This window comes from Lolium rigidum, chromosome 5 (genome assembly GCF_022539505.1).
Source record: "Lolium rigidum isolate FL_2022 chromosome 5, APGP_CSIRO_Lrig_0.1, whole genome shotgun sequence".
NCBI lineage: Eukaryota > Viridiplantae > Streptophyta > Magnoliopsida > Poales > Poaceae > Lolium > Lolium rigidum.
Window position 1 is genome coordinate 158244496 of NC_061512.1, and position 16647 is coordinate 158261142.

Here is a 16647-nt window from a genome sequence, read left to right on the forward strand (position 1 = left end):
AAGCATCCTACTCTCCAAGCACGAGCGTGCATGCAACGCGGATATTCGGCCAGTTTAAGCAGCAAGCCAAACCGGATATAGGGAAACTAAAGAGCGAGACTTGCAGTCTTGCATGCGTGCATCCGAATCAAGTAGGACAACAGTTATTGTCCACCCCTAATTACGAGGAGGCGACTGTTTGTTTTCAATCGCTGGCATCAAAGACAACGAAAAGAAAGGATGGAAAGTTCCCGCCGGCAGCTGCTTACCCCTGAATTTTCAAACCTCTCTTTCCCAATCTCCTTCTCTCTATATATAGGAGGTCATCGTCATTGTCCGTGTGCGGGGAGCGTGTGTGACTTAGACTTTGACTTTTACTTGTCGAGGAGAGGAGAGGAGAGGAGAGGAGAGAAGCCACTCTGAGGATATCCGACTGCTTCGAGGAAGAGTGCTCCGACGAGCAGAGAAGAGGAGAAGGCACTCTGATATATCCCGCCGCTTTGAGGACGAGCTGTATCGGACGGGAGATGGGCCGGCAAGGCGAGGTCACTCGGTATGTATCAGCTGCTTATATTTGTTCCGTAAGACTGAATTATGTGCTTGTTTTGACTTTTGAGCTTACCCATGGACGGAGCCAACTCTGCACCGGATTTCTTAATTGCTTGCCTCCTGCCGTGAGAATCCAGTGAGCGAAACGAACGATCCCGCACCTCGCAATCAAAGAGAGAAGTAGCTGAGAGCGCGCACGCACGTTGACGACAGACATGAGTAGTATAAGATTTCATTTTTAGAAAGAGCTTTCTGAGACCGAGGTGAGGCACCGCCTAGATAGTCTTGAAGCATAATAACAAGGTAATCTTCCAATCAAAGAGTTTCGGAAAGAATTATCGAAATCGACCACGACCTGCTCGGCCAACGGGAGCGAGCGCCAGCGGCACTGGCCGTCGTCGAAGTTTGATAGAATTCAACATGAATACCATCTAGGCCTGCAGGTTTTTTTTTATCCATTTGGAAAATTGCAGTTGTTATCTCAGTGGTTTGCGATTTAATACTGTTTGCTTACCTAACAGTCCGCAGAGGACAAACTAAATGCAACGAAGAATCAAGCTATGTCACTGGGTTTTTAGTTGCACACTACTTGTACTACTCAATTTCTTGATGTTGAACAAGCAATTAATTTAGCCTATTGGAGTTGACATGTATGGTACATCATGTTGTTACTGTAGACGAATAGGGTCGAAATGCATCTAGGTCATGTATGAAAATGCATAAACATCACGATTTCTGGAAATATCGGGGATGCCGGTGGACTTCTTTATTTTTTAATGCTTCCTCCACCATTAATTGCCGGAGTTGACTTGCATCGTCTGTCCCGCTGTTCCATGGTACTGTACACAAACATAAATTGGAGCTCTTAAGAGCTAGGCACTTCATCCATTCAATAATACTTGCAGTGTTTTTTAGATTCACTTATTTTGGCATGTGTATATCTAGTCTACTTGTAGTGTGTAAATTCACTCATGATGGCGTGTATGCAGTTTATTTCAAAATATCTAAAACATCTTATATTTATAACAAGAGAAAAATATTAGGTACTACAATTCAATCTAGTTTAATCGATGGGGGGCCACAACCATGTGTACCTCCTGCCTGAGTCCGCACCAATCTAATCTGATTAGAGAGAGTATAAACCTAACATGCTAGGATACAAAGTGGCCAAAATAGCGAAGAAACCAAAAGAGGCTACAATGGATGTATTATTATGCAAACGTGGAATGTAAGTGGTCACGCTTACACAAGACTCCAAATGCAGTCCACTCAGGATTTTAACGTTTGCACAATTTCTCGAGAGCGAATATTCCGTAATCAGTTGCATCTGTATCTAATTATTACATGCCACACTTGTGAACTTTCATTTTTTTAAAATAAATCATGAACATTGGTTATTGTTATATGTTGTGCCCCGCAAAATTTGGTCTCAAAATACCGCATGTGACCTGCGCGAAAAATTTAATTTTTTTAGTGAAACTTCATGGATGCAATATACAACACAATCTAGGACCATAATTTATTTTACTATATTCTTTTAGAAATTTGAAAGTGCAACATACAAAATGCACATTGTATTTTGGTGTAGTTCCCCGAGATATTTATTTTCTAATGTGCATGTCATCGAAAATGCCCGAGAATGGCATGTTCTGCCAGAACGAGTACGAAGGTGAGAAGGAGAGGTCGTTACCACCATTGTTCCGGCCGAGGACGAGATCGAGGTCGCGGCGAAGTCGAGATGCCGATGAAGACTGCGGAGCAGATTGCGGCCGATGTCGCGGTGCTGCTCGCCGATGTCTCCTCCTCCGGTACGGGTGCTCCTCCGTGCGGCGGTGCGGCGGATTGGCCGGTGGGAGGGGAACCGCCGGGTGATGTGACAATTTGGGGGAGGTCGCGAGTGAGACGAAGGAGAGGGACCGGTGAGGCTGATTATGGCGCGTGTTCCCAAAGGGACGCGGCGTTTCCGCCTCCCTTCTCCACGCATGCAGGCTTCTGGCCGCAACGGGCCTGGTCCTGGAGAAACCGCCATTCCGGGCGTTCCTCTAGGGCCTGTCCCGGGGGTGCTTTAAACCCCGGTTCATGCAAGAACGTAGTGGGCTGCAGGCATCTAAACGGACAGAAAATTGTTGGGCCGATGCAAGCCAAGGTCCATACAGGCTACCAACCGCGCCCTAACTTGATTCACCAGTGTATGTGGGATGGGGGGCGCGAGCCAGTCCTATACACCGACCAGGTCGGTGCCGATGCGGTTGCCGCACACCCTGGTCGGGTATTGGGCCTGGCCCATTTAGCGTTTTTTCGATTTCGCCTTCGTTTTCTTTTTTTTTCTTATTTTGTTTATCTGTTTTCTGTTTTATTTTCTTTTCTTTCTGTTTATTTTTTTGTTTAAATTGAAAAAGTCTATATACGAAAAATGTTTAAATTTGAAAAACGTTCAAATTTGAGAATTACTAAAATTCGAAAATTGTTCAAATATGAAAACTGTTCAAATTCAAAAATTGTTCAAATATGAAAATCGTTCAAATTTGAAATTTGTTCTAATATGAAAATCATTCAAATTCGAAAATTGTTCAAATATAAAATTTGTTCAAATTCGAAAATGTTCAAATTTGGAAATTGTTCATAGATTTTTTTTTTGTTCAGATTAAAAAAAATTCAAATCTGAAAAATGTTCAGATTTTTAAAAAGTGATTTCTTCTTAATTTGAAAAATACTAAAATTTGACAAATGTTCAGATTTAAAAGAAATATTTCTTTTTAAAAAAGAAAACAAACAGCAGAAAACAAAAAGAAACGAAAAAAGGGTTTACCTGTTGTTGGGCTGCGGCCCAGTTGGTAACGCGGGGTGCGCGGGGTGTGCGGTAACCCGATCGGCACCGACCAGCTCGGTGGGTAGCACCTCCCGGGGCGCGCGGCAGGTAGCAATCTCCATATTATTTGGCACGCACGAAACGGGAACAAAACAGCCGGTAAGCACCGTCCGAGGAGGACTTGGACTTGGGCCCTTTAAATGCGGGGTGACGTGAGGGCCACTTGTCCCTTTCCTGTCTCTCGCACGAGCATCTCCTCCCGGCTCGAACCTTTAGTTAGAGCGCCGCCACCCCGGCCGCTGGCGGGACTCTCCCTCCCCGGCGTCCTCCTCCTGCCCGCCTCGGCTTGTGAACTTAGGTCGGCTACAAACGGCGACGGCCAATTGAAGGTGAGCTCGCGACCCCCTCTTCAATCCCAACCAGAATCCCCCTAGCCTGTACATCGGATCGTGTTCGTCTTCCGCTGCCAGCCCTAGTAATTTTCAGTTGCTCGCTTGCTACGATTAATTCCCGATCGATCTTAGCTGCTGTTTTGTTGTCACGCAGATCCATCGATCGAGGGAATAAGGAGCAGGAGAAACAATGCCTCGAGTGCTCTACTGTGAGGACCTGTCCTCCTCTAGAGCCTCCTTTTCCGTCGACGCCTGCAGGAAAGAAGAAGCCAGCTGCTGCTCTTCAACATGGCAACGCTGCTACCGCGACACAAAAACACGTGGACCTCGATGATCCGAATTGCCCTACATCGCCGCCTTCCCGATCCTAACAACCAAGTGTAAGTTCAACTTTTTTCCATCTATAGTTTATATGTCGATCTGGATTCATCTTCTCCTTTGTTTTTGCTGCAATATATAACCTTTTTTTTTCGATAATCAGGTATTACGAGTATGAGAGCGACAGTGATGGAGAGTGCCCGCCTACCCCGGAGCCGGCCACGTTAGAATCAGAAGACTACATCGATGGTGATGAGGGGTTCTCACCCTATCTGCGAAATTGCCCGGGGTATGCAAATCTCGCGTTGGAGCACTACAACAGCCAAAAGAAGAACGAGGTGATATTTTCATCTCTGTTTCCTCTATATATGCACTGTATTGTTGTCTAATCAGATGCTATGCTAATTGTTCCAACTTTATTCAAGATCAGTATATTACTCTCCCTGCCTATGTCAGTCTCCTATACTGCATTGGTGTACATTATAGATATGTGTAGCCATCTCTTGTGAGTTCCCATTTAGTTGCAGTGTCGTAGATGAATTTAGAATGGATGGACACATCCGGTGTGTTCCATTCAGTGCATGCATGATTACCTTTTGTTATAGTTATATTGGTGGTGGTATCTTACTTTTCTGCAATTGTTAGTTTTCGCCTTTACTTGGTGTTCTAATAATTTTGTTATTTTATATTCTTTCTTATTTTCTTGCTCTTACAAAATGCCAGATCAAGTATCAGCTCATCAAACCGATCATCAGCTGCGTGATAAGATATGATGGTTCCTATCATCATGTGAATTTCACGGCAAAAAGCACCTTGGAGGGTTCAAAGGAGGAGTTCTTCTTTGCAGAACTACGATATTGTCATGATACACATGCTTGGGTACCCGTATCCTTAGTTTCTATGGAAGAACATGAGAGAGTTGGTTAGTTCTCAAAACAAAAAAAATTAGTTTGATTATTTTTTCTGTTGAGTCCCAACTTATTAAACTAATCCCTCATTTTTACAGGTGGGTTTTCAGAAATCAGGATGCTTGGTGTTGATCCTCGCCATTGTTTCGCCTGTGGAGATGTGGTGAAGCACCCGGTGGATGGATCATTGTATGAGGCTGGCCATTATTTAGTTGATGATTACTACTTTCGTAGATATATCGAAGTACTTCCTTCAACTTAACCAGGTGAAGTGCAAGACTAAAGTGCAAGACTAGTCATATAGCGGCCCAACGTGGGGTCGAGGATTGTGGGTTTGAGGATCTGGATGTGTTTCTTCTCCCACATGTCTGCTGGGTGAAGCAGCAGATAACACTCTTGGGGTATTCTCCACTGACAGCAGCCAAGCTACTTCATTGCTTCCCAAAGAAGCAAGAGCTATGATAATGCTCTCTTGGATGTATAGTTGATGAGGGTGGTCTGTCATCTTCAGCTGGTAGACGACTCAACAGCCTGCAGCTTAGAAGATTCGAAGGACTGTTTCTTAGTATGTACATCTGTATATTTTTGGATTCGAGTATAAAAAAGACATGGAAGAAGGACAAGGATTTTATGCACATGGGAGTCAGTGCTCCCTTCACTTTTGGATTTTTGAAAATTTCAGATTCTTATATTTCTCTGCTTTCAAGAATTATAACATTAAATATGTACATAGATGTGTATACGAGGATTGGAATCAAAAAAGTCTCGTCAAAAAATACGTTATATTTTGGGAGATGCAAAAAAGAAAAATTTCTGACAGTAAACTGACAAAATATACGTACAATTGTACTACTATTTATAGTCAAAAATTTGTCTTTTTTGTATTTTCCAAAATACAAAGTATTTTTTAATGGAACTTTTTTGACTACACTCCTCGTGTCTAAATCTATCTACATATTTAATACCATAATTTTTGAAAACATAAAAGAGCAAAGTTTTGAAAATTTTCAAAAATCCAAAAGTCCAAGCAGCACTGGTGCTCATGTGCACATGGTACTTCCCGATGGAAGAACCCATGGTACAGTTTGGTGAAAAACATGGTAATTTTCATGATTTTATGGTCTGCTAAACTCAAACGAGCTGAGTCCTGCATTAATTATTCTGCGTCAGCTACTCCTTTTTTGGTTGTCTTCCCTCTGTTTTCATGTCACCGGTGAGGGTGGCCCTGCCTCCTCCTCCCCCACATCCAGCAGCGGCCGCCGTAGCTTCCAGCTCCATTTTGCGCTACCACCCTCCTCGTTTCTCTTCGTGCGCCATGCCGGTAGGGAACCCACCCCTGAAAATCCCACACCCTCTCCCTTTTTTTCTTCTTCCGTTTTTGAACTTCTCTTGGTTGGCAAGCCGCCAGCGGAGGAAGTCCTAGGCCACGGCCTGGTCTTCGTCGCGGCGGAGGAGGCCGAGGGGAGCGGCATTAGTGAAAGGCTCTGAGCGGCGATGGTCTAGTGCGGCGTAGCGGTATAACCATCCTAGCAATGCCCTCTTCTCAAAACAGGCGTTCGATGTACGGATCATCGCCGCGGGGTGGGATTTGGAATTGGAAGGTTTTACAGCCAAAAGTCAAGGAGCGGCAAATAAGTCAATTTCTCTTTGACATAGCTGAAGCTCTAGGAGAATAATCTCTTTCTTAAAAATGAAATAAACGAAAATAAAATGACAAATATAAAGTCCCTATTTGCCACTTTCTATTTGAACTTCAGTGTTCGGTTACCATTTTAGCTTCCCGAGACTAGGCCTCGATGCGGATATATGGCCCTAAGCTCCAACGTGGTGGACGATGAGCTCCACCGGCCTTTAGGTGACTGCGCACAACACGGGAACCACCCTCGGCAACGGCTAAACGACCGTGGGTGCCTCCCCGCCCCATCTCCCCTCCAACTCCGGCCGGCTACTCCGGCGGAGAGGAGGGAGAGGCCCGGTGAGAGAGGAGAGGGGGGGGGGGCAATGAGCTCCCGTCTTCAGAATGTAGAAGATACAGTAGATGCGATAGAGTATCAATCAAACCAAGCAACGCAGTTGTACACTACTCGTACTGTCCGACATCAAGATGTTCAACAACCCGCTAGATAGTACATAGTATGATACAAGTTCAAGCTATTAATTTGATCATCACAGTGGCCAACCCCTCAAAGTACAAAGTCAGAAAAGAACAATAGGACAGCTGAAATGCGATAAACATTGCTGAATACGACCCAAACCATGTATCCTCCAAAATAAGTAATAATACGGCCTAGCTTAATATTATCAAGTTCAGGTGATGCTCAGATAACATAGCATCAACAAACTGCTGAAATAGTCTCATACATGCCAAGGTACCCAGAATCGGAGCTTCCCCAAGAGCGCATGGAAGGGGAGATAACACTACGGAAGCACTGGCCCTGAAATGAAAGCATGCGAGCTGACTTCAAGCAAAGACACCCACACCACACGGCCTGAACCATAGAAATGACAGAAGTATTAGCTACCAAATTTGCACAGAACCGAACCAGTAGAATTGTATGAACACAATAGAAGAGCAAGCAGTTAAATATCAAACTGACTTGTGACCATAACATTAAGCTCACGTGTATATTTTTTTATTGCTTGGAATCCAAACACGGAAGGGAATACACAGTCACCTACTGAAAGATTTTCTCTTTCAGAAAGATTGCACCAATTCAGATAAACTGTCCTGGACATCGCTGTCCAACAGCTGCGTACGCAAGTGCCGCTGGCGCGCGCTCCCGCGGGACGAGCAGGTGCTGGTTCGAGGGACGCGCCGTCCGTGCCGCCGGGAAGATCTACTGCACATCTGCCAGTCCTCGCGCCTGCTCGTGCCGGCAAGTACCCTTCCACGCTCAGGTTCTCCTACTTGCCGGCGCCGGGCGAGCTGTTTGCGCACAACCGCAACCCCAAGTACCGCATCGGGGAGACGCCGGATGGGCTCCTTTGCCTGGTCACCGACGCCGAGCAGCAGCTGCAGCTCTGGGTACGCGGCGGGAAGGGCGACAAGGGCTGGATTCTGGAGAGGAAAATCGTCGACTTGCTCCTGCTCTGCGACAAGCTGCGTGGCCTGCCCGTCGACCCCATGTTCAGGACCCTCTGCGTCTGGCCCAGCGACATGGACGCCGGCCGCACAGGGAAGGTGTTCATCAAGACGTGGGGATTCGGGCGCTTCTCCTTCCATATGGACACCGGCAAGATGGAGCTCCTGACGACCAAACGTGGCAAGGAATATGGCCACCCTATGTTCGCCTACTTCCTCGCATGGCCGCCCGCGTTCCTGGCACCACACAACTGATTTTATTCAGGTAATTTATAGGACAATCAACCCTCTACTAGCTCTTAATGTAATTTTTGTGCACAATTGTTTTGCTTGGAGTAGCTTGTTGCGGGTGCATAATACTACCATAAGTTTGTGCATTAGCTTTTTTTTTTATAACCTACACCTCTTTATTCATTGCAGATAAGTGTTACATCTGAAACCAAAAGAGGTTGTATAATCACATCAGGAGGTTCATCTATCCAGACATTTTGGACTGAACCTTTTGCTAGCCTAGCTAATTCATGAGTATGTGCGTTAGCTTTGTTGGAAGCACAGTCTTCCATCCTTTCTAGGATCTGTTAGGTTATTGGGATTTCTTAGCTTCTTGCAAGATACTCCGTAGGTAGCAATAGGATACTGAAGTGTTTGTGCTCAAAATCACAAGGTGGGAGGCCATCATCCATGTTCTCATCACAGTTTTGTTGGTTGCTAGTGCTAATTGGTGCGACATGGTTCATAGTCTCTACACATGTTCGTCGTCCTATCCTGCCGTTTTAGTTGTATTTGTCATCCCGAAGCTTACAAATTTGGAAATTGTAATTGTGACAACTGGACCAACCACAAGGGTTATCTCAGTACTATGTTGGTACTATGTTACATGACATCAAACTTCATTTGAAGCTTTCCTAGGACCGGTTTCATGCACCCTAGGCCACATGTAGTTTTGACAACAGGACCAACCACAAGGGTTATCTCGGTACTATGTTGCTTTGGATTGTAATGTTCATTTTGATTATGCAGTTTTGTACAATGGGTTTGCAATTTAACCGCCCGCTCTCACTCTGATTTCCTTGTTCATTTTGATTTATCATAGACAACTTTGAGATCCCCATCAGAATTAACAAACGTGTATATTTTCCTGGGGGATTAGTTGCTTGATAGTTTAGTTTAAGAGGCTTGTTGCAATTTTGTGACTGGACTTTTTAGCTTCTGTTTCTGAATGATGTACCTCGAAAATCAGCATCTTGAGCAATCCCATCTTACTTCATACTACCTCCGTTCCAATGAACAAGGCTTGTATTTTTTTCCTCTAAAAGTCAAACTATGTAAAATTTGACCAAGTTTTTAGTAAAAATCATTGACATGTACAAAAAAACGTAAATACCATTAGATACACCATGAAATGTATTTTCATGTGATATCTATATAATTTTATAGCTGTTCATAGTTTTTTCTAAAAGTTTTGTTAAACCTTACTTAGCTTCAATTTTCTTAAGAAAATATAAGCCTTATTCATTTGAACTGAGGTAGTACCATAATGTGTTTATTCTCTTGGACATTCGGGGTTGGCCCTTTTTCTTGGTTAAGTTCCATACTGCCACAACTAATCTCAACTTTACATTATCTCAACTTTACGGAAATTCAATTCGGCTCCCGGGTGCATATGCTCCCTCTATCAAAAAATTATATTTCGAAATGTTGAAAAATTTTGATAAAAAATTCTACATGTACATCTCCACAATATACGTACGTTTGTCAAGTTTAGCAAGGAACCAATATGTTTTGTGGTCTGTGTAAAAAAGAGAAAATTTATCTCCTGAAAAGCCTTATTTTCAGCATTGAATTTTGTCTTTTTTACACACGTCATACGACAAGTCGGATTTTTATGAAACGACTTTGTGAGCGCGTAGCATATGAAGATGTATGTTCGGATTTTTCGTTTCAATTTTTTGAAATTTCAAAATGTATGTAACATGTATTTCAAAATAAAGGGAGCATATGCTCCCATGTGCCAAAACACCATTCCCAACTTTACAATTAATAAAGATACTATTGTGTCTGTATTTTTTCTAGTATTTGGTGATTTAGTAGATCAAGGAAGTCTAGAAGGGATATTATTCGTGTCATGTTGTGTATGATTATACATTTGTCGTTGTTCGCTTTGTCATAAATCCGTTGAGTACCTTGTAGATCCCTGCGTAGATTCAGTTGATGATATTGTTTGTGGAAAAATAGCCCATCTGTTTCAGTTTTCTTTTCATAATACCGTAGAATTCAGTTTATCTGAATTGGTGCAATCTTTCTGAAAGAGAAAATCTTTCAGTAGGTGACTGTGTATTCCCTTCCGTGTTTGGATTCCAAGCAATAAAAAAATATACACGTGAGCTTAATGTCCTGGACATCGCTGTCCAACAACAGCACCTTTTCTCGTCTCGCTCTCGCATCGATCGCTGCGCCGCATGGAGTGGAGCCCAGAAACCGAAGCAGCAGTCTGCGCGAGTTGCGTGCGCCGATCGATCCATCGCTGCAGGATTAATTAAGAAGGAGATGCACCGCCGCCGGCTCAGCTCGCTCGCGTGTTTCATCCTCCAACTTTTCCGCTCAATTAATCCCCGCGCACGCGCACGCGTAATTAATTACCGTCTCACTCATCCTCACCCAGTACGTACTTCGATCACGTCTCTTACAATTCCAGCTTCGGGTGTGAAAGTCAAGTGCATTCCAACGTTTCGTCCGGGAAATCCAATTCATTCGCGATCCATCCACACACCCATTTCATCAAACTTGTACCACTAATTTCACCTGTTGGTTCACCTCTCAATCTCCGCGCGCTTGTTTCCAACACACCTACTCGATCTCGATGAATTTGAAAAGAAAACAATACATAACTTGCTACTCCACATCATTTCCTTTCTTTCTTTTTTTCCCTTTCTACCCAAATGCATGCATGCATGCTCCTCGATCACGTACGAAACCAAGGAAATCCAGGAATTCCATCCCTACTCTAAGAGAATAATGTAGCAACACCATTTAATGGTTGCTTTCAGGGTCCCGACAAACCAAAAAAAACTAATGGTTGCTTTTTTTTAATGCAAAAACAAAAGTCACGAGGAATAACTAATTTTTGTAGAGAAGCTAACACTATACTATGTGGGCCCCACAAAATAGGTTTCCCTGGAACCGCACAACCAAGGGTCAGAAATATCTCGCGCCACTGCTTCTACGACAATCTCGCGATGAACAAAGTACACAAGGGAAGGGCGGGTGTGCACGACTCCGATATCAACAACGTTGCCATATGTCTAGCCGGGATCTTGGACGCCGACATAAGTGATCGGCTTAACCAGTGACGTGGTGGCGCCATTATCGGCGTGACTCTGTCCCCGGACGTCGCGGTGTGTGTGTGCTTCTTTGCGGCAGTGTGCTGTCTCGGCCGGCAGGCGGCCTGGCCTGATCTAGGCATAATCAGCCATGCTACTGCGTCCGATGGCGTGCACCTCGGGTGGCGGAGCGCATATCCCATCCCATGGGCTACCGTGTGCCTTGATGGCTGCTGGTTATGGTGTCGTCCTACCCTGTCCAATTCTCCGGCGTTGCAGTGTGCTCCTCAAGTCATGGGCTCGAGTTCGGGGGATGCCGGGGCAGCGACCCCGGAAGGTGGACTACGCGATGGTGGTCCACCTCTTCGGTCAAGGGGATGGCATGGAGCGGACGGTGACGGATCCTGGTGTTGGCGGCGCTTCGGCTTTGGAAGCTCTTACATCGTGTTTCGGAAGCCTAACTCGGGGACAACAGGGCACGCTGTGTGGATGCTTCTTCGAGAAAGCTCAGCACCAATGGTGGTGATGCCTGTGGGTGCTATAAATCTCTTGGGGGCATCGTTGTGGGTATCCACACCGTGGTATAGCTCCGGGTTAAAACCCTAAACCTCGCGGTCTCAACGTCGGTGGCGCAGTGCGTCGTTACCCTCTTGGGGGCATCGCCATGGAGCCCCGACTTGACTCGGTCTCGTTTCAATGTCTTCGGTGCCAAGTTTGGGTTTTCTGTGTTTTTTTTTCTTTTTCTTTGATCTGCATTTTACAAGGGTTCTCCTCGGTTCGGCCATTACGACTTTATTAACGGAAGAAATGGTACAACTCGTACATCTCAACCGATCCACAAGTAGGAGTAGTAGCTGGTAGTACAACATGTATATGCATGCATTGCCGATGAATTTCTAGTACGAAAGTGCTTCACACACGACAAATCTTGTCCGATCTGTGTACGATTCTCCTTTCTCTTGGTGCTCCCTTTTCTTCCCAGTGCACAAGTTCAGCTAAGATCTAAACCGCAGTACTGCCGAGCTAAAAATACTATTGGATCCGAAACATATACTAAGAGCATCCCCTCCAACAGCGTTCCGCAAAGCGGTCTCCAAATGACGCTGGATTTATTATTTGGGGACGTGTTTCCTTCGTGCTGTGTTTGGGGGACGTCGCTTCCCAGCCGCGTCCCCCAAACAAAATTTCAGATATTTAAAAATTAAGCGAATTTGTTCAGACTTGCTATATATTACATAGATTCAAACGAAATTCGATAAAATTTAAACTAAACCCTAATCTAGTAGTACTTGCGGCGGCCAGAGGCGTCGTGTACTGGTGGAAGTTGTACATGTCGCCGACAACGACGTCCCGCTTGTCGCGCTCGTCGGGCTCGTCCTTCACCATGCCGCTTGGCCCAGCCTCGCCGTCGTCGGTGAGGTCCACGAGCGGCTTCCCAGAGTCACGGATGGACATGGTGATCGCCGCGTCGAGGTCGCCCCTCCAGGCGTCCTTGTCGTTCAACGATGCCAAGGACGCCGCTCGCAAGCCAGGGCAGTCCTCGGGGTCATCGCTGCTGGCGATGAGACGTTCTTGCCGCTTGTACTCCGCCAACAGCGCCGCCTTACCGGCTGCCTCGTCGTCCTACTCCTCCTTTACCTCCGGCTTCGGGATGAGGAGGGCACCTCCGGCGCGCCGATCTGCTGCTGCCGGCTAACGCTATTGCCGCCGCGCCTCGGATTACGGGCGGCGTCGCGAACTCCGGCTCCTCCTTCACCTCGCGCAAGGAGGATCCGCAAACCCGAGGGTTGGAGCGGGCCGCCTAGCGATGGTGCAAGCAGCAAAGGCAGTGGCGAGGGACCAAACTTGCTATGACGACAACATGGAGGTTGCATTGCTGGCGGAGGGAGCTCGCAGGCGCACTAGGGGTGGGAGGAGGGGGCCCATGACCGTGATATGCGGAAGATCGTGTCCACGGCTAGTTTCCAACGCCGCACGCGCATCAGGAGCTCGAGGTTTGGGACTCGCGTCGGATCCTCGACAATATCGAGCCCTCTTTCCACACCGACACAGGATGCCGCTCGATGCGACACTTGGACATCCACCCTAACTAGTTTTTTTTTTTGAATCAATGACGGGCGAGACTGGGGCAAAAGCAGGATGACACTCTGAGAGCTACGGTTCGTTTACATATTATAAGTTTCGGAAAAATTTGAATTAATTTTTTTGCATGTACATATTATATTAATACTTACTCGTGCCAGTTCTCATGTGTAAATCCAATCCTTATAGTGTTATTTGTATATTTTTTCAGATTTATATAAGTGAGATACAATCATATGTTTTCTGGGGAATTGGCACTTGTAAGCTACATGTAAATATTTATTTTATATTTTTAAAGAACTTTAAATAACGATTTTTTAAAATTTAAATAAACAGGTACGTTTGCACCTATTTTTCACTAGCTATTTCGGGAAAGCCTACAACTATTTTAGAGATGTTTACACTCGTGTCACTCAGTGGAGAGGGTCTATCTTGATAGGAGAATAGACCAGGTCTTTTCTTCCAGATCCCAAGTCAGAGTTTCAGCCCAAAGCTAAACCGCTCTTTGCGTGCGTGTGATGAGTTGGATCGTACAAAAATCGTACGAAATTTGTCGTGTGTATAGCAGCCAGTGCTAGTAGTATTAACTAGGATCCAAATGATGAGTAGTAGTACTACTACTTGTGAGCTGATCACGCGGGAGACGAAAAATTAGGATCCAAATGATGAGTAGTATACATGGAGGTTGGATGCATTACTAGCTAGCCATAAATTAGGACCAGTTTAAAAAAATGAAGCTAGTGCATTTTCACGGGTGCACACGTAATCTCCAAAAGCCTGCCCGCTCGCGCGCGTAATTATACACTATATAAAAGTTGAACGGTTTAGCGTTTCCTAATTAATTGGGGCAGGATCAGGGCACTGTAGATGGACAAATTATCTCTTCTTTCCTTCAGCCGTTGCTGGACACGTACTCTCCTTTTCTATGGCCCAATTGATTTACTTGACCGGTTACAAATTTTTTGTGTGGATGGGCAACCGGTTACCGGTTGTAGATCTAACAGACTGGCTTCATCACCGTGTGTTGCCACGTACTCCAGTTAGTTTCGGTCAAAGAGGTGCCACGATCGAGCATATCCACTTCGCCCCAACATCTCCCTTTTTCTCTCTTCTGTCATCTTCGTATCTATTGCCGCCGTCATCATCCTCCCCTTGGCCCGGCGCCCACCTTCTCATGGGCAACAGCTGCCCTACTACTGCCGGTGTGGTTTCCCGCGTCGCCGGCCGTCCCCAGATACCAACGCCTCATGTTGCTTCCGCATGATTCGAGGCGGCCAGATTGGAGTCGTGCCGAGCTCCGCCACGGTGTCTGGCTCCGGCGAGCACGAGTGGTGGGCGGCACCCCGAGCGAGGCCCAGTGGCTGCCTCTGCTCCTCTAGGCAGCCTCCACTCCCTCTCATGTCGCCCTACCGTCATCCATGCCTTCCAGCGGTATCCTGCCTCTCCAGGGTGCCTTCCTCGCCGCTCTTCAGCAATTTGCCGTGCTGACTCGCCACATCCAGGCCTATCCGTCATGCTGGGAGGATTTGGGGATAGGGGCTGCGGAGGTAAGGGTCGCCAATGGTTAGGATGCCTGCTGCCCAAGCGTGATGCCCACCAATCTGGCTCGGTTGCTAGATTTTTATCCTCTCTCCAGCGTGCTCTCAAATTGAAGCAGGGGGCCCTGCAAAAATAAATTACAATAACCATCCGTGTCTTCTTTTTATGCATCAGTTAAAAGTCTAACTATATTGCAAAATTGATACAACGTGTTTTTTACGTTGTTGCTTCTGCAGGTTCTGAAAGTTGCCTTCATGGATTTAGAGTTTCTAATGTGTGACTTTCCAGTTCTCAGGTAACTACAAAGTTTGGTGTGATCAGTATCACCTGATGATTTGGTTTGTTTCATTGTTGTGCGTCTTTGAGGCGAGCACTTGCATTTGATTTTGTAATTCTGAATATGAATGGGGCAGACCAACATGATCCACCAGGGCATCCCTGCTGGTGCTATGGGAGAGGCCAGATTGCCGGGTTGTCAGTCCAGTAGATCGCTCCGGAGGACAGGTCAGAATTCAGAAAGAGGTACTTCCACGTTACGATGAGGGCCAGGATCGCTTTCTAGAGCTATGCATCATATTTGTTGGATTTTCTATTCTTTCTTCAGTTTGTGCAGTCAAACGGATACTTATCCGGTAAACAACACACATGTTAACTCTAAGGGAGTACCACTGTCCTAAATTTTTATGCAAATCTGAATAAAACGTATGCTTTCCCTTTATCTAAAATAATCTCACAACTGTGCTGAAAATAAAATGGTGTTAGTGCATTATTGTGGTTGGATCTTCTGTACCTAATTACAGTATTGGTGAAGTAAAAAGACGAACTTTAGTTATAATCTAGCTTACTAGATACTTACTTTTTTTCCTCAAAATCAACCTATGCATATCCTGATATGCCATTTGGTATATATTTTTTTTAGCAATATTATGTTATCCGAGCTTAATTTTCCACGTTTGCCATAAACCTAGCCATCTGGTTTTTAGTGACTGATACACATTTGACAGGGGCCATTGTGTTCCTGCGTTGAGGCAGGTTTCCATCTGATGTGATCAACCAATCATTGCATCTTATTCAGTGAGGTCTCTCATTTAGTATGGTACAGTTTTCTTTTCTGGTTCTTTTAATTTTGGCCACTTCATTGTTAGTTCAATGTTTTGTCTTTAGATTTTTTTTTACTGATTCTCTGTTAGTACATTTCCATATATGAAAACATGAAATCTGAGACATGAAACATGCAAACTGAAACTATGTTATGCTTACTTCTCTTTTGCTCTAGATTTTTGTAGCTCCAATGCTCTAAATATTATTATTCCTAAATTAGGATGGTCGACCCCTCTCTGTTAAGCTATTGCATAAGCTGGTCTGATATATTTTTACATTTCATGCTGGAATTTATACTTTTGCAGGAAGCATAGGAAATTAGAAATATTACACGACACTGAAGCATTCATAGAATGATCTTTTTTTATTTATTATAGCCATGTCCGAGATAAAATTCATTGTTCTCATTACCATCTTCCATTTTAATTACCATGGAGTCTGTCCTCAATTTATCTTGACGTTTTTCTTACTCAGTACATGTGGGTTTCACTGATAGTAAACACTCACTATTGGCGCTTGGTTTTGATAACAGCAGCCATACCTTAGGTTCTGCTTCGAGAATAGTTGA

At 45.0% G+C, this 16647-nt stretch overlaps 3 protein-coding genes across 6 annotated transcripts in view; 2 read left to right on the forward strand and 1 right to left on the reverse strand.

Annotated features, from left to right (window-relative positions):
* LOC124656586 overlaps window positions 1-16647 on the reverse strand; it is a 68028-nt gene that overhangs the window by 18482 nt on the left and 32899 nt on the right. The gene's annotated exons all lie outside the window — the stretch shown is intronic.
* On the forward strand, window positions 3947-5395 carry LOC124651577. The gene is made up of 4 exons (XM_047190638.1): window positions 3947-4109; window positions 4211-4385; window positions 4771-4969; window positions 5054-5395. Exons 1-4 carry the CDS (start codon window positions 4018-4020, stop codon window positions 5215-5217), a joined length of 630 nt encoding a protein of 209 aa, XP_047046594.1. The 5' UTR covers window positions 3947-4017; the 3' UTR covers window positions 5218-5395.
* LOC124651578 lies at window positions 14803-16640 on the forward strand. Of its 4 annotated transcripts, none has more exons than XR_006987451.1 (4): window positions 14803-14986; window positions 15215-15273; window positions 15392-15500; window positions 15983-16640. XR_006987451.1 is itself a non-coding variant. In XM_047190640.1 (4 exons), the coding sequence occupies exons 1-4, from the start codon at window positions 14858-14860 to the stop codon at window positions 16025-16027; spliced, it is 324 nt and encodes a 107-aa protein (XP_047046596.1). In that variant the 5' UTR covers window positions 14803-14857; the 3' UTR covers window positions 16028-16640. The 4 variants fall into 4 exon arrangements, 2 of the variants coding, with proteins under 2 accessions (XP_047046596.1, XP_047046595.1); XM_047190640.1 differs by having other exon boundaries at window positions 15410-15500; XR_006987450.1 differs by having other exon boundaries at window positions 15392-16640.